This window comes from Neoarius graeffei, chromosome 7 (assembly GCF_027579695.1).
Source record: "Neoarius graeffei isolate fNeoGra1 chromosome 7, fNeoGra1.pri, whole genome shotgun sequence".
In the NCBI taxonomy this organism is placed as follows: domain Eukaryota; kingdom Metazoa; phylum Chordata; class Actinopteri; order Siluriformes; family Ariidae; genus Neoarius; species Neoarius graeffei.
Genome location: NC_083575.1, coordinates 34664412 through 34687876, shown reverse-complemented (window position 1 = coordinate 34687876; position 23465 = coordinate 34664412). Strand labels below are relative to the sequence as shown.

General features: G+C 42.9%; 1 protein-coding gene across 1 annotated transcript in view; it reads left to right on the top strand.

The window, feature by feature from the left end:
- LOC132888598 (synapse differentiation-inducing gene protein 1) overlaps positions 1-20649 on the top strand; it is a 62458-nt gene extending 41809 nt beyond the window's left edge. The window contains exon 3 of the mRNA XM_060924645.1: positions 20491-20649. Coding sequence (XP_060780628.1) covers positions 20491-20649 — 159 coding nt within the window. The remainder of the gene's footprint in view (positions 1-20490) is intronic.
- The last annotated feature ends 2816 nt before the right edge of the window (positions 20650-23465 follow it).

Below are 23465 nucleotides of genomic sequence, written 5' to 3'. Positions count from 1 at the left end.
GACCTGTCCTCTATGTCTGGAGTTGAGGATGTTATTTACCTGGTAGATGGGTTCCCCCTCTAGAAGGGGTTCAGGGTGTTCTTGGACTGGAGTGTTTTCAGCAAGAGGGCCCAGGATAGCTGATTTAATGTTGGAGACATGAAACATGAGGGATAATCTGCTGTGAGGGGGGAGTGCTAGGCGGTAGGAAACTTCATTAATGCGTTGTAATACCTTGAATGGCCCAATGTAGCGTGGCAGAAGCTTTCTGCAGGTGTTGGGCTCTAAGATTTCTAGTGGCCACCCATACTCTGTCACCTGGGGAAAAGTCTGGATTTTCTCCTCTGTGTTTGTCCACATATTCTTTATACTTAGCATTGATTATTTCGAGATGTTGGTGAACCTCCTCCCATATCGTTTGGCTGCGTGCAAACCAATCCTCCATGGCCTGTACTTGGCTTGGTGCATCGTCCCAGGGGAACAGGGGTGGTTGATAGCTGAGTATGCACTGAAACAGTGTTAATTGTGTTGCGGAGTGTCTGAGGGAGTTTTGTGCATACTCGGCCCATGGGAGAAAGCGTGCTCAGTCCCCCTGGTTGCGCATGTAGAAGTTTCTTAGGAAGCAGCTGATTTCCTGGTTGGCTCTCTCAACCTGGCCATTGGATTGTGGGTGGTAGCCTGATGTAAGACTCACTGTGACCCCTAACCTCTCCATAAAGCAGGTCCAGAAGCGAGAAATGAATAGTGAGCCCCAGTCACTAAATATATCCTCTGGGATACCATAGTACAGGGGTGTTCAAATTGATCCATAAAGGGCCGTGTGGCTGCAGGTTTTCATTCCAGCCATGCAGCAGCACCCTGATTTGGCTTATTCAATTAACTGACACACCCACCCTTTAATCAAGGGTGGGTGTGGCTGCAAGTATTTGACTGTGTGAAGACAGTTCAGTTGATTGAATGAGCTAAGTCAGGTGTGCTGCTGCATGGCTGGAATGAAAACCTGCAGCCACACGGCCCTTTATGGATCAATTTGAACACCCCTGCCATAGTACCTAAACACATACTGGAAGAGGAGTTCTGCTGTCTGAGATGCTGTTGGGATGCCCGGTAGGGGGATGAGCTTAAGAGCCTTCCAGAAGTGGTCAACGGTTACCATGATGACAGTGTTCTCTTCTCAGGGAGGGAGGTCCGTGTTGAAGTCAGGCTTAGCACTTTCCTGAATGGAGGGGCGGTGTGCCTACAGATGATTGAGTTGAATGGCTAAATCGATAAGAGAGTCCAGCGTGAGTTGTTCCTCCCGGCAAGCTAGTTCACTAAGAATTGCGGGACATAGACCTTGGTGAAAGACAGCTTTCAAAGCAGGTTTGTTCCATCCACTGGCTGCTGCTAGTGTTCTGAAGTTGAGAGCATATTCTGCCATGCTTCGGGGACCTTGTGAAATGGAGAGCAGACTTTCACCAATTTTGATACCCTCCAGTTCATGGTCGAAAACTCTCTTAAACAGAGAGGAATTGTTCATAAGAAGTGACTTACTCTTGGTCCTTGTTCCACACTGCACTTGACCAGTGTAGCGCTTTGCCAGTGAGGAAAGAAAGGAATTTGGTGCTCTTATGTTTATCAGAGAGGTTTGGCATGGTAACAAAATACATGCAGCATTAAAGCAAGAAACCTTTAGAGTTGAGAGCATTTCCGGTGAACTTCTCAGGTGCAGGAAGTTGTAGCGTGGGGCTGGGAAAAGACTCAGGGTGTGGTAGGAGGGCCTGTGACATCACACTTGCTAGTTGCATCATACAGGTGTTGAGATCCGCTAGCATCTGTTGATGTTCTCCTAATAAGTGTCCCTGAGCGTTCAAAGCAGTCTGCTTCACCTCTTCCACTACATCCATGGTGGTGAAGTATCCTGTCAGAATGCAGGCACTTATGGATGTAAATGCAGAGGAGAGCGGGGAAAGCAGACTGTCGATGATGCCAAAATGATAGACTAGAAGCGAGGTCAGGAAGCAAGCGAGGGTTGGGTGATCAGCAAACAACGTAGAATAGAAGACACAAAGAGTGTAAATGAAATAAGGCTAGCAAAGGTCAGAAAATCCAGAGGCAGATAGAGAATAGCAAGGCTTGGTATAGACTAGATGAAACAGAATGATACTTCACATTGGAGTGGTGTTTGAGAGTGGCTTAAGTAGGGGAAGAGCAAATTAGGGAGATGAGTGTCAGCTGTGATTAATACTCTGGTGACAGAGGGCGCTGTGAATCTTGGGGCTTGTAGTTCTGAGTGTCCATGTTTGTAGTTTGTGTGTCTTCGGCAGGTTTACTGACACACAGCAATATTTGGGCTTTCAGTAATTTCTTTGAACTGTTCTTTTTTTTATGGCAGAATGTACAGCATACATATTTAATAAAAAAAAACACTAGAATTTGGTGCACAAATTTTAATTTTCTTTGGGTTTTCTGAAATCAACACAGGGTCAAAATTAAACATACATGGTCAACAATATACATACAGCACACCTAATATTTGGGTAGAATGCCTCTTCGAAAGATTCACCTTGACCAAACATTTTTGTTTACCATGAACAAGCTTCTGGCAGAATTCTGGTTGGATATTTCATGACTCTTCATGGTAGAATTGGTAGAGTTCAATTAAATTTGTTTTTTTTTTCCTTGGTATGGATTCGACTTATATGCACCGTTCATATATTTTCAACAGGGTTGAAGTCAGGACTTTTTTTAAGCTTAATGTTAGCCTGCTTTATCCTCCACAACCAGCTCTAATGCGTGTTTGGCTTAATTGTCCTGTTGTAACTCCCAAGTCCCAAATTGTGTTCAAGTTTCTGATGGTTTATGTTGAAGAATTCTGAGGTAGTCCTCCTTCTTCATTATTCCATCCACTTTGTACAATGAACCAGTTCCACTGGCAGTAAAACAGCCCCAATGGAACAGGGCTGTGCCATGGTGGTTCCCAGGTTGTTCCTGACCATCCAAACCAATTTCCTTTCAGCTGAGGGTGACAGTTTGGGTTTTCTTGAAGCAAAGTGGCTTGGGAAAGTGACTTGACAAACAGGAATGAATAAGCAGTACTATATTACTATATTAACACCTAAATCACTACTATTAACTGCTTATGAATACTGGGATTGTCATCAATTGTGAAACTCCAGGAAATATATAACACTCTGTAATTATTGTTTATATCATAATGAACTGCACAACAATTAGTTTAATATTATTACTGAGTAATTACTGAGTATTCATTTGGAATTTATAAAACAGTCTTGGTTGTTAATATAGTACAAGTAATTAATTTCTGCTTCATTACCTGGATTATTGAATAATATTGTAGTCTTGCTCTAGGTAGTTTCACTGTTGTTTCTGAATGATTTAGCGCAGTTAATAAATAACATGCTGCTAAGTGAATTTGAAGAAGTGAATTTCAGTGAGAGGAACAGCGCACAAAGCAGCATGGTGGTGTAGTGGTTAGCACTGTCGCTTCACAGCAAGAAGGCTCTGGGTTTGAGCACAGGGGTCGACGGGGGCCTTTCTGTGTGGAGTTTGCTTGTTCTTGCAGTGTCTGCATGGGTTTCCTCCGGGTGCTCTGGTTTCCCCCACAGTCCAAAGACATGCAGGTTAGGCCAATTGGTGGCTCTAAATTGGCCATAGGTGTGAATGTGAGTGTGAATGGTTGTTTGTCTCTATGTGCCAGCCCTGCGATGATCTGGTGACTTGTCCAGGGTGTACCCCGACTCTTGCCCATAGTCAGCTGGGATAGACTCCAGCTTGCCCGTGACCCTGCACAGGATAAGCGGTTATGGATAATGGCTCGATGGATGGAACAGAGCACAATTGTGATGCCATATGCGTGTAAATGTGTTCGAGCACTTATGTGCAAATGTGTTAGAATGATTATGTGAAAAAGCACTTATGATAACATTAAGCTTGATTTTTTAGTAATGTATTACCTTGATACTGACTGTATTTTTTAAATTCCCCTTTGTAAGTATTTTGAAAAGCAAATGGATAATGCACTGTTTGCACAAAAGCATGAGTAACTGATTAAGGGCTACAATTTTGTAAACATCCAACAGGATACCAATGAACAATGTAAAATATAATTCTACACTATAGGAGGTAATTCAGCATTGGCATATTACCCGTGTTCCAGTAAGAAAATATGAATGAAGAGAAATAGTCAACAGATATGATAAGAAATGGAATGTTACAGAAAGCAACTGCTTTTTGTTCTCTTAACAAAAATAAAGTTATTTTAAAAACAGGATAAGAGTATAAGCAGATATAATGTGATATACATAGAGGATATTACATGGTTGCACAAAAAATATGAAGTTTATCTTTGAGTGGTGAATATTTTCACAGGTGAGTGAAGCAATATTTTCAACATGAGAAGAAACTTCATAACACTGTGTAATGTTCTTTATATTATATGGACGCAACCACAAAAAAATATACACAAGTTAAAAGAATTTTAAGTTTGAACCGGTTTGCCGTTTTGACAATGTGCGTCTAGTCAGCGGGAAAACACTAGGAGTGACTGTCATTGGAATGAAGATATTGGGAAATATATCACTCAGCTCCATGATATATTTCATATGAAAAATGTGAGTTTTTTAACACGAGAAGACAGACTTCAAATCTTCAAACCATTGTGTGATTTTCTTTTTATTATTTCGACACATTCACAAACAAAAAGTACCCAAATTTATCAAAACAGTTCACCAAATTCCTCGTGAGTGACATACAGAGATTTATGTCACGGTTTTGGTTCTCCATGTCCCGGATGTAGCTCATATGAAAAATATGAGTGCTGTATTTCCCAGTAAAACACTCGTGTCCACATAATATATTGATTTCTCCTGCCTACATTGGTCAAGGACAGAGGATGCCTGTTAAACCAGCATGTGATAGTCCCTAAGGACAGCAGTGTATGTTGCATACATATGGACTGTATAGATAGTTTTCACATGACGTCACAGAGTCGGGGATTCCCTAGTGGCGGCCATCTTGCGGGTCAAGCTTACCGTACGGGTCACTGAGCACACATTGTAAAGCATGAGTACAAAGTCTTCAGAAGAACCCAAGCAGGCTATTTAAAGCTAGCAATGGTGCACACCTGTTGTATTCACGGCTGTCGTAATAGGTCAGATGATGACGTCAAACGGAGCTTTTATGGAATTCCCACTGTATGAGAGCACGAAGGCGAGCAAACAAACAAACTCAGCATACAAAGGAGAAATCTATGGCTTGCAAGAATCAACCGCAAGGATTATCAGCATTCCAAACACAGCAAAGTCTGCTCCGATCATTTTATAAGTGGTAAGTTGTTTAAATAAACAATCAATTGTGTTTAAGTTTGTTTTTGGTAACCAAAACATCATGTAAACAATCTCTGGAGAATGCCTAACTGGAACCGCTGAGTGTACGTTTATATTGTAATGTACACTTAATATTGCTCGTTTGTCACGTTTCTATTTGAAACTTGTCACTGCACTCATGCAAGGGTCATTTTTGAAAAACATTTTAGGTGTATTCTGTATGATTTGATTTGTGTTTGGGATGCAAACAGCGCGCCTTTTGGCGGATGCCGCCTGAATCGCGCAAATCCGATTTTTTTTTTAGGGGGGGCATTGGAGTGTCTGATTATAATTTCAAAGTAAATTCTGTATTAAAATTACTAAATAAGCAAATCCGTTACAGTCCATGAAACAGGAAGTATAAGGATGAGAAAAAAACAGTTTAAATTGGAAAGCTGCGCACATTTGCGCAGCCCGAGCGGTGTGCAGGACTGCGCAAATGTGCGCAGCTTTACGATTTAAACTGTTTTTTTCTCATCCTTATACTTCCTGTTTCATGGACTGTAACAGATTTGCTTATTTAGTAATTTTAATACAGAATTTACTTTGAAATTATAATCAGACACTCCAATGCCCCCCCTAAAAAAAAAATAAAATCGGATCTGCGCGATTCAGCCGTGAAAAAGGCGGCATCCGACAAAAGGCGCGCTGTGAATATATAAAGTTGTATATATCAGACAGCCTTTAAAGTTTGATGAAGTCAGTTTCAGGCTTTGGAGCAGGCTTTGGCAGTTTCAGGCTTTGGCAGCCCTGCATAGTCACTTGAAAATGCATCTTTGTCCACTTCGTAGGGGTCAATTCCCCCAATCAAGGCCAGTTTGGCTGCATACCGTTGTCGTGAGATGTCATCTAATGTATCTATATACTTCTGTTTGCTTGATTTTGCCGACATTGATCTTTATTTTAGAAAGCTGACTATATAACTTCATAAATTCGTCTGAGATAACGTAGCCGGTAATGGCGATGGTCCGTTTTGTTTGCCCCACAAGATGGTGGCTGGAGGGCATTCCCCGGAATGCCGTGACGTCAGTGAAAACTATCTATATGTAGGATTTCTATAATAATGAACAATTCCTCTATTGTTTCAAGCAGTATGCCTCAGGAAAGAAAAAGGATGACAGAGCAATGGATAACAACTAGTTGGATTGTCCCTGTTGTTCAAGACTTAATATTTATATCCTGACAAAATCATATATGCTTATCTTCTTAATAGGTTTGCAGGGCTGATATACAGGTTTGCACTGTACACCCAGCAAGGCTTCTGTGTTTTTCAAAGTGTCATGATGATGTCATTCAGTGTTTTAGTAGATTAAATTCTTAATAACAGAAAAAAACAACCAAGGACCCAAATCAGATTCAGTATACATCAGAAATAAAGATACATAACTCTAACAAAGATTAAGCTCTGTTGCCACAAGATATTTTTTTATAATCCCAGTTTTTACTGAGATTTGTAAATTGAACTTAACAACAGAAGACGTCTCACAGAATACAATGTGACGACATCTAAAGTTCGGTTTGTTCAGAGGAGAAGACACTTATTAGTGCAAATTATACTTGAAACAAGTGACTGTGAAACTTCAGCATAAAATAATGTGCACACAGGTCCCACTATTCCCTCATGCTCTGCAACCTCTCAAATTCCCATGCCCTAAATTATTCTATGCTCTGGAGAAAGTGAAATGGATTGCATTTTCATAATCCACCAGTTACAAAGGGTTACTGCCTAAAATCAGCTCCCCGAAATTGAGATAATCCTCACACTCAGTTGGGATATCAGTGTGTGACACAACAGCTGGAGCAACACAAAAGAGATCTTGCAGAAGAAGCTATAGTTAAAAGCTCATGCAAAAGCACAGCAACAGTTACAGTAAATGCTATACTTTTCTTTACTCACTCGTACTGATTGCCAACTTGCTTGTGAACTCAGCAGGTACACTGTAAAAAATGATAATGTTAAACTTACTTAAAAAAACGAGGTAACAATTTACACTCACTTTAATTGAGTTGATCTTACTTCCAGCCTTTTTAAGTAAATTGACTTAGAAAGACTAAGTAGATACAACTCACCTAAAATTTGTTCAGACTACAAGGACAGCCTAGAATTACATTTAAGATTACTCACTTATATTAAACTAGCGGGTTACCTGGCCTTGCCTGGGTTTTGCAAAATTCTGGGTTGCCCCCAGACTTCCATGTCAAATTTGGTGAAGATCCATCAAGAAATGGTGATTGTTAACCCAAGACAAACAAAAATCCAAACATCCACCACCCAGGGGCCCACCGGGGACCCCCTGGGGCCCAAATATGGAATTTCTGAGTTCCGCCAAATTGTGGCTATCTCCTGTACTTACGTGCCAAGTTTAGTGATGATCTGTCGAGAGTTTGTGTTGATAAATGTAACGTGAAAGGCATTGAGGGAGGAGGTGGGTGGATGTTGTGCCTCCCAGGGACCTCCCTGGGGCCTGTACACGAATTTTGTTTATATCTGCAAAATTCTAGGGCATCCCCTGACCTACTTGCCAAATTTGGTGAACATTTGTCAAGAAATGGCAACGTTAGCTTAAGACAAACAAACAAACAAACAAACAAACAAACAAATATAGATTAAAAATATGAATATGTGAATAGTTTGTTTTATATGTACTTAATAATTATGATAACTTGTACTTCTATGTAATTAATAATTAAGTTATTATTACTTAAATAATCCCAAATTAAAATTTTGTATTACAAAAAAAAGTTTGTATATACTTAAATACAAAGCATTACAGACACTACAGAATTTTTTGACAGCACATTCATTTTATTTAGTCTTTGCTAAAAAACTTGTTTCCAAACATATCCTCAGTAGGGTGATAACCTTATGAGTTTTACAAGAAAACTTTATGAGAGAACCTCATGAGCCTAAATGAGCTTAAATTTAAGTGGCAGTATTCACCATACATATTTTTACCATACAAAACTAATATAGAATGCCTCCTTACTGAAAAAACATGGAAGAAAAAGGATTTTATAAAACACTGCAAACTTTTTAAAGACTTCCAAAAATTAGAAAATATGAAAAGAAACCCCTCAATAATCAGGACTCCTTTGTACAATAAACCCAGCAGTAACAGAAGTCCCAGCAAGGCCAGTGCCTCTTAAGCCAATAGTTTGTTCTTTAGAATCTTATAAGTCTTACAAGAGAAAGTTATGAGAGACGCTCATGAGCCTAAAAGGAGCTTAAATTTTAGTGGCAATATTAACCATGCAGGTGGTATACTGGTTAGCACTGTCATCTCACAGCAAGAAGGTCCTGGGTTCTAGCCCAGTGGTTGACGGGTGCCTTTCTGTGTGGAGTTTGCATGTTCTCCCTGTGTCTGTGTGGGTTTCCTCCACAGTCCAAAGACATGCAGGTTAAGCTAATTGGTGGCTCTCAATTGACCGTAGGTGTGAATGGTTGTTTGTCTCTATGTGTCAGCCCTACGATGACCTGGCTACTTGTCCAGGGTGTACCCTGCCTCTTGCCCATAGTCTGCTGGGATAGGCTCCAGCTTGCCTGTGACCCTGTACAGGATAAGTGGCTACAGATAATAGATTGATGCAAAAATTGCAAAACATAAAAAATCAATAACCAGGACTCCTTAGTACAATAAACCCAGCAGTGACAGAAGTCACTATACACATGTTTAATCTCATTGTACATGTGTATAGTGACAATAAAGGCATTCTATTCTATTCTATAAGTCCCAGTAAGGCCAGTGCCTCTCAGGCCAATAGTTTATTCTTTAGGCTGTGCAGCTTGCCTGAGAGCTTTGCATCTTCCACTTCCACCAAAAGTTTCTGAAAAGCCTCAAATGTGTACCTCAGCTCTTTGGGGTAACTGAGGTTCAGTGAGTAGGTCAGGCCAAGAAAAGTGGAGCATGCCCGTGCCACACTTCCCAGACCACTCATCACCTTGACACCCTCTAGGACGATTCCAACATCTTCTGGGCTGTCAGTTTCTGAGGGACACACACACTCACTCGAACACATGCATGCACACACTTATGTGCGCACCTTTCCTGATGACATAGATTTTCATCACCTGTTGTGCAATGTCCTCTTGGACGAGGTCATCTGCCTCCTCTAAAAACCAGAAATTGATGCATTCAGGACCATGTTGTTGGATGTGCAATGTCACAACTTCCTAAAGACATATTAGTTCAGTAGCCCTTTACTCACACAGTATTCTTTTGTCAGGGCCATTTTGTTCTCCCTCAGGTAGTCCATCAGGCACTGAATAACCACTTCTCTTTTGAGATCAATACTGGTAGGATCCTGTGAAGATAGTAACAAACATTTCTTTCTTCGCTGTACCTCCTTCAACACAGCACTCTCTCCACAGAATATTCTGTTTGCCAAAACAAAAAGACTGAGAAGTCTCCTCAAGCCATTTGGATTCTTAACAATTCATCTTGAGAGCATGGACATTGTGTGTGTGTGTGTGTGTGTGTGTGTGTGTGTGTGTGTGTGTGTGTGTGTGTGTGAGAGAGAAAGAAGAGAGAGAGTGTGTGTGTGTGTGTGTGTGTGTGTGTGTGTGTGTGTGTGTGTGTGTGTGTGTGTGTGTGTGAGTGAGTGAATGAATGAGTGTATGTGCATGTGTGTGTGTCTGTTGGTCTGTGTGGCAGTGAGTGAGTGAGGAAGTGATACTGTGGGTGCACGTGTGTGTGTGTGTGTGTGTGTGTGTGTGTGTGTGTGTGTGTGTGTGTGTGTGTGTGTGTGTGTGTGTGTGCACACGTGTGTGGGAGCAAATGAGTGAGTGTTTGTATGTCTGTCTGTGGGTGTGTGGGTGAGTGCGCACATAAGTGTGTGCATGCATGTGATCAAGTGAGTGTGTGTGTGTGTGTGTGTGTGAGAGAGAAAGAGCAAGGGAGTGAATGAGTGTGTGTGTGTAAGAGCAAGAGGGTGTGTATGTGATAGGGAGTGTGTATGTGTGTGTGCGTGTGTGCGTGCATGAGAGAGTTAATAAGAGTGTGTGTGTGAGAGAGAGAGAATGAGTGCCTAAATTGAACCAGTTCAGTAAGACCACCATTCAGCATCAGTAAATTTGTTATCTTCAGTAGAACACCCATTTTTGCAAGTCTTTCCCCTAAAGCGCCTCCTTTGGATTGGAAAAGGCCTAGAAGCTTGGGAGTGTACTAGCCTAACACTGACATGAACTTCGGCTCTAGAGGTTTTGTAGTCAATCTATGGAACTCTTTATTGATCTGAAAATCAGTAAAATATGCTTTTTATTGAACATTTACTTTCATTACAGTTTACTGAACATTCATTTAATAAAATATTGCAATTAATAATTTCAAATGTGATTTATTTTTTGCATCTTGTTAGATTTAAATTAAAATGCATTTTTAAAACAAATACCCTTTTCAAATTTGAATTGAGCTCTTGGGAAGATATTTTGTTCAGAATAGATTGATATTTACCCTGAGATGTTTCAAAAATGGCGGCACGGTGGTGTAGTGGTTAGCGCTGTCGCCTCACAGCAAGAAGGTCTGGGTTCGAGCCCCGTGGTCGGCGAGGGTCTTTCTGTGCGGAGTTTGCATGTTCTCCCCGTGTCCGCGTGGGTTTCCTCCGGGTGCTCCGGTTTCCCCCACAGTCCAAAGACATGCAGGTTAGGTTAACTGGTGACTCTAAATTGACCGTAGGTGTAAATGTGAGTGTGAATGGTTGTCTGTGTCTGTGTCAGCCCTGTGATGACCTGGCGACTTGTCCAGGGTGTACCCCGCCTTTCGCCCGTAGTCAGCTGGGATAGGCTCCAGCTTGCCTGCGACCCTGTAGAAGGATAAAGCGGCTAGAGATAATGAGATGAGATGTTTCAAAAATAGCAGGCCATCTTTCCCTGAATTCTGTCACTGGGGCACAGGTTGATAACTTCATGTCTTTGGTAAGGAAATGTTCGTGCCATCTTTTGTTTGATTGCCCTGGCATTGCCCTTTTTCCTTTTTTCAGTCAATAATTCTTTTCTCTCTTGTTCTAGGCTATCCTCTGTTTCATTTGCTGGATATGGTGGTAGATAGCTGACCTCTGCTTTTTTGGCCTTCTTAATGTTCTTGGCAAGTTTTCTGTCACTAGGATATTTGTGCTTTAGTGCGTTGCACGTAGCCTCAAGAATCTCTAGGTTTCTGAGTTTCAAGTGGTAATTCCCCATTTTGTACTTGAGGCTGTATTGCCAGCTGTAGAAGCCCGAGAAAGAGAGAGAGACACACACTATTAAAGGGGAACTGAAGTCATTTTTAAACTTGCTTTATTTCTTAATTAATGTGTTATTCAATTACATTTTTGGTTTTATTAACCTTATATCGTGACTTGTATTGGCATATTATATTACACTTATCGGGCTTTTCGGTTTTTAGCCATGTTGAATGTAGAACGTGTGGTCCACGGCAGGCGTCACTTATCTGCGCGATCTTCACGAGACTTGTGCAAGACTTCAAACATGAAGTGTCAGCACCGCCATTTTCAAAACTGTTTACACAGCGGCCAGATTGCCATATCATTCCAATTTAGATTAATTTCGAGATTTGCCAGCTTCATCAGTGATGGAGATTATTCCATACAACTTCGAACCAACGTGGAGTAGAGAAGAGTTGGAAAGATGACAGGATAAGGACTATTCCGTTGCGCTGGTATTTCCGTCGTTACTGTTGCACAATTAAAACATGCCACATCAGGCGGCTGGTGGGTTTTCAAAATAATAAATACATGCATGTATTTTTGTGATAAATCCATATTATACTGAGCGCATTTCCCACATAATCCTCACTAAGGTTTCGGACAGCACTGCAAAATGGCGTCCCCACTATATAGTGCCCTATATAGTGAGTAGGGAGCGATTTCAGACACAGGGAAAACTTCCAGCTTCATTATGTCAGCATTCGAAAGAGGGCACGCGTTCGTCTTTTGACAACGTTGGCAGATGTTGGTCACTTTGATTTCCGCTGTACGTTTTACTTCCATCCTACGATGTCTCGCACAGGTCTCAGCGAATCTCATTTACGGCCATTGCTTTGACATATGGACTGATATATTGTGTAGCATATTTCAAACACTCATAACTTGCTATAGCAGTGACAAAATAGCTGTCAGAAATGCATTCCTACATTTTATAAAATGAGATAAATAGAATTTTGATAATAAAAAATTTCTCTTCAGTTCCCCTTTAAGCACAGTAGTAGCTCACATGCATAGGCCTTTCTGTTATGCAGGCAAATTCAATAGCTAGAAATTTGAAATAATACCGATACTAATATTGATTAACACTGCAAGTACATATGACTATCTGACTTCAAATGAGAAGGAATTTGAATTTGTTCCACCCAAAGCGGAAAAAATGCTTGCATTTTAGTTATCCACCTGTACACGTGTAAGGTTTTCCATTCAATTTAGGCGCTGTTTACAGCAATCAACCTATGACGCCAGTTCAAAATCTAAAAGCCAACAGCAAACGTTTAATCCAGCTGGAAACTCACAATTTGAAACAATACTCATGCCGATACAGAATAACACATTCTGTTAAAAAAAAAAACACAACATGTTCGAACTGTGGCGGAAAAAAGATTGCCATTTTAAGTAACCTAAGCTTAGTTAACCTATGTTCGTTGCTAGTCTGCTCTGGCTACAGGCTACGTTTTCCACTTGGTTCAACAAGGTGTCCTCCTAATAATATTATTGTTACAACTAGCCCTAAATGACAACGTTTTGCTGGCATTACCTTTCTAACAACAAAAGAGTCATGAAACTAACGTACCAATGAATGATAGCCTGAACAAGGTAACATCCTGCATTAGCTGTCTAGCTACAGTAACTATATCCGACTAACATGGTTGTAGATATTTTCATTTAGTTTTACATTTGCAAAGCTAAGTACAGAAGGTTAACATAACTTTACTATACAGTATTGAATGCATGTGGTCTTAACTCTCCTCAGCAACTCCAAATTGGTGCTGCAGCGAATAATTTTCTGTAAGAATGCGTGCAAGTGTGGCTTGATAGTCGTGGCGCCAACCAGAAATGCTTGAAACGATTGCCCAGCAAAGTCAAGCTCATGTCACACAGGAAATGCAAGACATGTTACTCTACTTCTTCAAACTAAGTTCGAGTCAATGTATACTTTTCCTACTTGGATTAACTCTTAAACTATGTGTTAATTTTTGCCAAATAAATTAAGCATGACTTTATATTAACTTTTTAAATTCAAATGAGGGCGGCACAGTGGTGTAGTGGTTAGCACTGTCGCCTCACAGCAAGAAGGTCCGGGTTCGAGCCCCATGGCCGGCGAGGGCCTTTCTGTGTGGAGTTTGCATGTTCTCCCCGTGTCCGCATGGGTTTCCTCCGGGTGCTCCGGTTTCCCCCACAGTCCAAAGACATGCAGGTTAGGTTAACTGGTGACTCTAAATTGACCGTAGGTGTGAATGTGAGTGTGAATGGTTGTCTATGTCTATGTGTCAGCCCTGTGATGACCCGGCGACTTGTCCAGGGTGTACCCCGCCTTTCGCCCGTAGTCAGCTGGGATAGGCTCCAGCTTGCCTGCGACCCTATAGAACAGGATAAAGCGGCTAGAGATAATGAGATGAGATGAAATTCAAATGAAACAATTTTTAATCAAAATGAAATATTTTAAATATCTCGTCTCGTCTCGTCTTCTTCCGCTTTATCCAGGGCCGGGTCGCGGAGGCAGCAGTCTAAGCATGGAAGCCCAAACTTCCCTTTCCCCAGACACCTCGGCCAGCTCCTTGGGAAGAACACCGAGGCGTTCCCAGGCCAGCTGAGAGACATAGTCCCTCCAGCGTGTCCTGGGTCTTCCCTGGGGCCTCCTCCCAGGGGGACATGCCTGGAACACCTCCCCAGGGAGGCATCCAGGAGGCATCCGAAAAAGATGCCCGAGCCACCTCAGCTGATTCCTCTCGATGTGGAGGAGCAGCGGCTCTACTCCGAGCTCCTTCCGAGTGACTGTGCTTCTCACCCTATCTCTAAGGGAGCGCCCAGCCACCCTGCGAAGGAAACTCATTTTGGCCGCTTGTATCCGCGATCTTGTTCTTTCGGTCATTACCCAAAGCTCATGACCATAGGTGAGAGTCAGAACGTAGATCAACCGGTAAATTGAGAGCTTCGCCTTTTGGCTCAGCTCCTTCTTCACCACGACAGACTGGTAAAGCGACCGCATCACTGCAGAGGCTGCACCGATCCGCCTGTTGATCTCATGCTCCATCCTTCCCTCACTCGTGAATAAGATCCCGAGATACTTACCCTAGGCTGACACTTGCATGACTTTTGGCCACGATTTTGTCGTGGCAAGTCGTGCCATTTTGGGGCATGAACTGGGAGGCTCCCGCACTGTTCACGACTAGTTCACGCATAGTTCACGACGAGTTCACGAATGCGTGCCCGTCCACATTCACGAACTGGCACGACGAGTTCACGCATAGTTTGCGCATAGTTTACGCACTTCCCGCATTGGCACGATGAGTTTGCGCAATTCAGACGGTGTCGTGCCGACTTGGGCACGCCTGTGTCATGCACAACCTCATCCTCATCAGATACCCACACGCAATTTCAGAAGTGGACCGCGAAGATCCGGACACACATGATCTGATCCCTGGTGGATGGAGGACTGACCGACACCTGCAGGGGCTGCTGCCTCTAACCGGCCATCATACCCAGAAGGATGCAAAGGATCAGCGAGACTACCTGTCACATTACTACATGTCCCCTGCTGGTGCTGTCCCTTGGCAAGAAAGAATGGTAGTAGCTTCATGAGCTGCATCCACAGTTGTTCCATTTTTGAAATAAAAGAAACGAAACTCCCCCCCCAAAAAAAGTCATGAAGGAATAGAAAATAAAAGACATATTAAAGAAAAAAGCAAGAAAAAAAATTGCGAATGGCGAGAAGTGTCCGGGAAGCCCTATATATACCCCCGCACCGACGCGAGCGCCACTGTCATGCAGTAGTCGTGAACTGCTCGTGAACTGCTCGTGAACTCGTCGTGAACTGCTCATGCCATGCGCAAACTGTTCATGAAGTGCGTAAACTAGTTGTGAACTGCTCGTGCCATCAATGCGTGACCGTGTCAGTGGGAAGGCACGGCCACGCTGCGACGCGCACCAATTCGTGAACATGTCGTGAACTACTTGTGAACTCGACGTGAGCTGTTCGTGAACTATTTGTGGCAGTTCGTGACAGTCGTGGCATGGCACGCACTTCCACGCACTGGCACGCATCCTCCCGCATCGTCCCGACGAGTTCACGATGAGATCACGAACAGTTTGTGCATAGTTCACGACCCGGTTGCGAAATTTTGTCGTGACCAAAATTTTGAACATTTCAAAATACTCGTCCCAACATGGCACGCAGTCACAACGGGTTTACGCACACTTCACGCCAGTTTATGACTAGTTTGTGCACTGGCACGACTCGAGTCATAACAATGCGTGCCACGGAATCGTGCAAGTGTCAGCCTAGCCTTAAACTCCTCCACTTGAGGCAGGACTTCTCCACCAACCTGGAGAGGGCAAGCCACCCTTTTCCAGTCGAGAACCATGGCCTCGGACTTGGAGGTGCTGATTCTCATCCCAGCCGCTTCACACTCAACTGCAAACTGCCCCAGTGCATGCTGAAGGTCCTGGTTTGAAGAAGCCAACAGGACAACATCATCCGCAAAAAGCAGAGATAAAATCCTGTGGTTCCCAAACAGGATTCCTTCCGGCCCCTGGCTGCGCCTAGAAATTCTGTCCATAAAAATTATGAACAGAACCGGTGACAAAGGGCAGCCCTGCTGGAGTCCAACATGCACTGGGAACATGTCTGACTTACTGCTGGCAATGCGAAGGAGAGTCCTGCTCCTCGAACGTCCCCTCCTAGAACTGCCACCTTATTGTGGTGGAGGGGTTTGTGTGCTTGAATGATCCTAGGAGCTATGTTGTCGGGGGCATTATGCCCCTGTCAGGGTTTCCCAAGGCAGACAGGTCCTACGTGACAGGCCAGACCAAGAGCAGTTCACCAAAACCCTTATGGAGAAACAATCGAGGACCGTGACATCGCCTGGTATGGCGCAGCTGGGGCCCCACCCTGGAGCCAGGCCCGGGGTTGGGGCTCGTATGCGAGCACTTGGTGGCCAGGCCTTTGCCCATGGGGCCCGTCCGGGCTCAGCCTGAAGAGGTGACGTGGGCCCGACCTCCTGTGGGTTCACCTCCCACAGAGGTAGCAGTAGGGGACTGGTGCAGTGTGGATTGGGCGGCAGTCGAAGGCAGGGGCCTCGACGACCTGATCCCCGGACACAGTGGCTAGCTGTTGGGACATAGTCTAAGTATAATGTCTACATTTCACTATTATTTTCTAATTACATGTACTATAGGGGGGCGGCACGGTGGTGTAGTGGTTAGCGCTGTCGCCTCACAGCAAGAAAGTCTGGGTTCGAGCCCTGTGGCTGGCAAGGGCCTTTCTGTGTGGAGTTTGCATGTTCTCCCCATGTCCGTGTGGGTTTCCTCCGGGTGCTCTGGTTTCCCCCACAGTCCAAAGACATGCAGGTTAGGTTAACTGGTGACTCTAAATTGACCGTAGGTGTGAGTGTGAATGGTTGTCTGTGTCTATGTGTCAGCCCTGTGATGACCTAGCGACTTGTCCAGGGTGTACCCCGCCTTTCGCCCGTAGTCAGCTGGGATAGGCTCCAGCTTGCCTGCGACCCTGTAGAAGGATAAAGCGGCTAGAGATAATGAGATGAGATGAGATGTACTATAGGGGGGCAGCACGGTGGTGTAGTGGTTAGCGCTGTCGCCTCACAGCAAGAGGGTCTGGGTTCGAGCCCCGTGGCCGGCAAGGGCCTTTCTATGCGGAGTTTGCATGTTCTCCCCATGTCCGCGTGGGTTTCCTCCGGGTGCTCCGGTTTCCCCCACAGTCCAAAGACATGCAGGTTAGGTTAACTGGCGACTCTAAATTTACCGTAGGTGTGAGTGTGAATGGTTGTCTGTGTCTATGTGTCAGCCCTGTGATGACCTGGCAACTTGTCCAGGGTGTACCCAGCCTTTTGCCCGTAGTCAGCTGGGATAGGCTCCAGCTTGCCTGCAACCCTGTAGAAGGATAAAGCAGCTAGAGATAATAAGATGAGATGTACTATAGGCATGCCTATACAGTGGTGCTTGAAGGTTTGTGAACCCTTTAGAATTTTCTATATTTCTGCATAAATATGACCTAAAATGTCATCAGATTTTCACACAGTTCCTAAAAGTAAAGAGAACCCAGTTAAACAAATGAGACAAAAATATTATACAGTACTTGCTCATTTATTTATTGAGGAAAATGATCCAATATTGCATATCTGTGAGTGGCAAAAGTATGTGAACCTCTAGGATTAGCAGTTAATTTGAAGGTGAAATTAGAGTCAGGTGTTTTCAATCAATGAGATGACAATCAGGTGTGAGTGGGCACCCTATTTTATTTAAAGAACAGGGATCTATCAAAGTCTGATCTTCACAACACATGTTTGTGGAAGTGTATCATGGCACGAACAAAGGAGATTTCCGAGGACCTCAGAAAAAGCGCTGTTGATGCTCATCAGGCTGGAAAAGGTTACAAAACCATCTCTAAAGAGTTTGGACTCCACCAATCCACAGCCAGACAGATTGTGTACAAATGGAGGAAATTCAAGACCACTGTTACCCTCCCCAGGAGCGGTCGACCAACAAAGATCACTCCAAAAGCAAGGCGTGTAATAGTCAGTGAGGTCACAAAGGACCCTAGGGTAAATTCTAAGCAACTGATGGCCTCTCTCACATTGGCTAATGTTAATGTTCATGAGTCCACCATCAGGAGAACACTGAACAACAATGGTGTGCATGGCAGGGTTGCAAGGAGAAAGCCACTGCTCTCCAAAAAGAACATTGCTGCTTGTCTGACGTTTGCTAAAGATCACGTGGACAAGCCAGAAGGCTATTGGAAAAATGTTTTGTGGACGGATGAGACCAAAATAGAACTTTTTGGTTTAAATGAGAAATGTTGTGTTTGGAGAAAGGGAAACACTGCATTCCAGCATAAGAACCTTATCCCATCTGTGAAACATGGTGGTGGTGGTATCATGGTTTGGGCCGGTTTTGCTGCATTTGGGCCAGGATGGCTTGTCATCATTGATGGAACAATGAATTCTGAATTATGCCAGCGAATTCTAAAGGAAAATGTCAGGACATCTGTCCATGAACTGAATCTCAAGAGAAGGTGGGTCATGCAGCAAGACAACGACCCTAAGCACACAAGTCGTTCTACCAAAGAATGATTAAAGAAGAATAAAGTTAATGTTTTGGAATGGCCAAGTCAAAGTCCTGACCTTAGTCCAATCGAAATGTTGTGGAAGGACCTGAAGCAAGCAGTTCATGTGAGGAAACCCATCAACATCCCAGAGCTGAAGCTGTTCTGTACGGAGGAATGGGCTAAATTTCCTCCAAGCCGGTGTGCAGGACTGATCAACAGTTACCGGAAACGTTTAGTTGCAGTTATTGCTGCATAAGGGGGTCACACCAGATACTGAAAGCGAAGGTTCACATACTTTTGCCACTCACAGATATGTAATATTGTATCATTTTCCTCAGTAAATAAATGACCAAGTATAATATTTTTGTCTCATTTGTTTAACTGGGTTCTCTTTATCTACTTTTAGGACTTGTGTGAAAATCTCATGATGTTTTAGGTTATATTTATGCAGAAATATAGAAAATTCTAAAGGGTTCACAAACTTTCAAGCACCACTGTAGGCATTTTCTCTCCACTCTGTGTTTACATGTAGCGCCCAATGGATTTTGCAGCACTATCTGCTATGCTGATGTGCCTGCTGTTATCTCATGGGACGTACAAAAATACCAAACATTTCAGCACTGACCATTTTCACACCCACACTCATGTTTGGATGAAGCTTTTGAGAAGGATGAGATAATTAGTGTTTTATGGAGTCATACTATGGATTATTTTTTTAAGAATATGGACTAATGATTCCCTTTTTTCAGCATTTCCTCCTTTTACATGTACCTCTGCATTTCAAAGACGTTTCACTGACTCACTCTACTTTTTATAGGAAAACTGGGGTTCCCGTGAGAGGAAGTGTGTGTGTGTGTGTGTGTGTGTGTGTGTGTGTGTGTGGTGTGAGAGAGAGAGAGAGAGCCTGTGTATATACTTTAAAACTAATTTATTAAGCATAAGAGAAATTCTCCAGTGCTCTAACTCTATTCCAAATTAACCTGCATGCTGTTTCATTCTCCTTAGTTTGCCTAGTCTCAAACAGGCACTTCTGCTGAATAAGAACAGGGAACAGAGAGTTATAAAACTCATAAAACATTAAATGGGACCAATATTTACTGAGAACTTGATTAATGTAACATGCAGAGGTGGCTAATTGTAGCTGAAGGGTTTGGAGATAGCAGAACTGTATAGGAGGAATAACTGTAATCCTCTTCCCTGACCCACAGATCACTGTGATTGGTGATGCATGCTTGCAGTAATCCGCTTTCGTCTTTTGATGCAGCTAGGTTGGCTTTTCCTAATAAGATTGGCTGATAGATTAGAGCTTAGGTCTGACAATTAACATTATCAAGTGACTGTATGTTCAGTGTGCTGCTGCTTGTTTTGATGGCTGCATGCTCAAGCAAAGATGTAAGCCAAAAGGCTAGAGGCAGATAGCCTGGGTTTTCTCTTGCCATTATACAGTAAATCAAATGAATAGAAAAAGAAATTATTGAAGAGGTTATAAAGAAACATCTGCCATATTGGAGGAGAAGAACTAACTAAGCAGAGTGTTTAGATATAAATTAATTCATTTAAAAAAGTCCTAAATCTTGGCAAGATTTTCTGAACTTCAAAGGCTTGGGTGCCCTCAGGAGAGCAGTGAATCATAGCACTCGAATTATTTATGCAACTACTCTGTACTAGAACCCCCTGTCAATCAGCTTCTGGAGAGGAACCAATTAATAATTTCTACTCACTCTTTACTCTCCTTTTCATCACTCCCTTATCATAATCATCTCATTTTTCCATTTTTACTCTCATAATGTTCTCTGTTGATTATTATCAATGTATTCTCAATACTGTGGCATTTACTGAAGCATTTCTTTTTGCCTCTGTATCTCTGTCTTTCTCCACCAGACTAACAAAGCAGTAAATAAAGGGGACTTTCACCATGCCAGCTCCAGCTCCAGACGTGCTCTCTTCCTAGCTGTGCTGTCCATCACCATTGGTACCGGCATCTACGTTGGCGTAGCAGTGGCTCTTATTGCATACCTTTCCAAGAACAACCACTTGTAGCATTGCCTTGCCTCCCATCTTGCCACTGACTGTCAATGTGGATTTATTGTAAGGGCCACTTAGGGGTACTGCATTGAGTAATGATCTACATACTCTACAGCACTTTTACAAATCATATGGAATTACTGAGTGGATCCACATTTGTAAACATTGTGATATTGTAAATCATGGCATTTCTTTTTTCGTATTCACTGTATATCACAGTGGCAATGGTGTTGAGATACTGTAGTAATAGACTTTAATTCTTGTTTTCAAGGTGACAACATTGATACACTTTGATCAACCACAGTATTTATTGTGCCAGTCTAGTCTTTTGAGCATTTAATGTAGTCTTATTTTATTTCTGGATGATGGTGAAGTATGAAAATCTATATGAAGTGCCACAGTTCTTTGAAGCCTTCTTATAAAGAGCTACAATATTATAAAGATCACAAGAAGGGGCTTATTCAACACTCAAGGGTAAGATGGATGCAAAGCCATATAGATGGGCTGCAGGACTCTGAATGTGGACTTTCCTGGTCTAGCAGTAACATTCTGATCTGAGAGGGCTGTAAATATTTTTAAACCTTTTTTTGGTGAGATAATACTTGGTGTCTCAAAACAAGGCCATATGCTTTCAGTTTCCACATGCTAAATTATGATGGTGTACATGCTTACACTGTATTATGGAGTTTCATCATGTGGGAGAGTTTAACCACCACTAAACTGCAACCTCTTGCCAATTAAATGTCGTCTTTTCATTCCCAAATCTAGTGTCTATGTGATTATCATACCCACCTCAATGAATGCTTAACCTGCACCACATGCTCAAACAAATAAACTTCACTGTCTTTCAATACCCAGTACTCAGGGCATCACAGATGGTCACATTTTGCTCTCTGCCAAATCCCAACACATCTGAACCATGTTTCAATGGGGAAAATGACATATTTTGTCACTCTAGTGGCATGATCATTCAGTGGGCCTTGTATGTTACCACTGAATCTTAGTACATAGATGTTAATTTTCCAAACTTCCCTTAATCATGGTATGGAAGGAGGCCAAACAGAACAAAGTCTGTGTATATCTGGTTTGAAAATACTACCTTATACCAAACATAAAGGTATATGTATTTGTGAGAGTAACTAAAAGCAACTTACATGCGCAGAAAAATATACCCCTCCCTTAAAAGCTGTAAGTTTCTCTTAATACAAATCAGTATTATATCATCATTAAATATAGTCAGTCCAGTATTTTAGTATTTTTGCAAAAGTATATGAATCCCTTTAATATATCATACTTGAAACATCCTTTTCCATAAGTCATCTGGTATAGTATAGGCTATGGCAAATGTAGCTGTGTCTTACAAGTCACTTCAACAGGAGGCGACATCATCCCAAGCTATCCATCCATCCATTATCTGTAGCCACTTATCCTGTACAGGGTTGCAGGCAAGCTGGAGCCTATCCCAGCTGACTATGTGCGAGAGGCGGGATACATCCTGAACAAGTCGCCAGGTCATCACAGGGCTGACACATGGAGACAAACAACCATTCACACTCACATTCACACCTACAGTCAATTTAGAGCCATCAATTAGCCTAACCTGCATGTCTTTGGACTCTGGGGGAAACCGGAGCACGTGGAGGAAACCCACGCGGACACGGGGAGAACATGCAACTCCACACAGAAAAGCCCCCGTCGGCCACTGGGATCGAACCCAGGACCTTCTTGCTGTGAGGCAACAGTGCTAACCACTACACCACTGTGCCGCCCCATTCCAATTTAGCCAATCCTAAGATTGTGGGAAGAATAAAAGTAAGTTATCTCATTATTTTTCTGTTTTTTTTAAATGATATTGTGATATTGACTGGCAAGATCAAACAATTTCAAGTACAACTATGTTGCCCAAATTATATACTGAAAGTATATGAATGAATGAATGAATGAATGAATGAATGAAAACTTTATTATCACTTGTCACAAGTACCAGTGAAATTGACCATCAACCTGTCCTTACATACACACAATTGAGAGAGGGGGAGTAGACAGGACAGAAAGACAGGGATGAAAAGAAAAAATACAGAGTAACATGAGGAGAGGGGAGGAGAAAAAAAAGCAACCCCCACACTATGCTCCTGTGAGGAGTACAGTGTGGGAACATTAAAAAAAACACCTTAGCACATAAGCACAAAATAACACAAGTACACTTTACAACATGAAAACTCGGGACTTGAGGGGGCGATCAGGGGTGGGGGGAAGGGGGGAGGGGAGGAGGTAGAGGTAACCCAGCGCAAGTAAGCAGCCGTCCGCTCCTGCAGCCATGATGGCGCTGGTCACGCACCTGCTTGTCACACTGGGGGTAAAAGCGGCGATCGCGGGAAGTGGGGGAAGGAATACGAGAGCATCTCACAGCAGTGACCTTCAGGAGGAGATGTTGTCCCAGCAACGGCCTTGGCCGAGGCCAGTGCTGTCTGAAGGAGCCGAAAGCAGATAAGATTGGGATTGTTTGGTCTTGGGGCGAGTAGACACATTCTTTTACACGACCACTCTGTCTGTCCATTCTGTCTATTCTGGTCTCCGAATCAATCCATTTCCTTTGCAAAGCTGAAAGCTTCTCCATGATGTCATCCATGTTGCAGTTCAAGTTCTGAATAGCCACAGTCTGAGTGCCGACAGCTCTGCCCACCGCTTCAATCATGTCGGGCAGCTTTATGGGGCTTTGAACAGCTGTCACCGTTTTCTGATTTTCTCGATAAACCAGGGCAATGCCTAATCCAATCAGCAAAAGTCCTGTAATCATGGTTCCGAATAAGTAGATGTCTTCAATGTCCTCC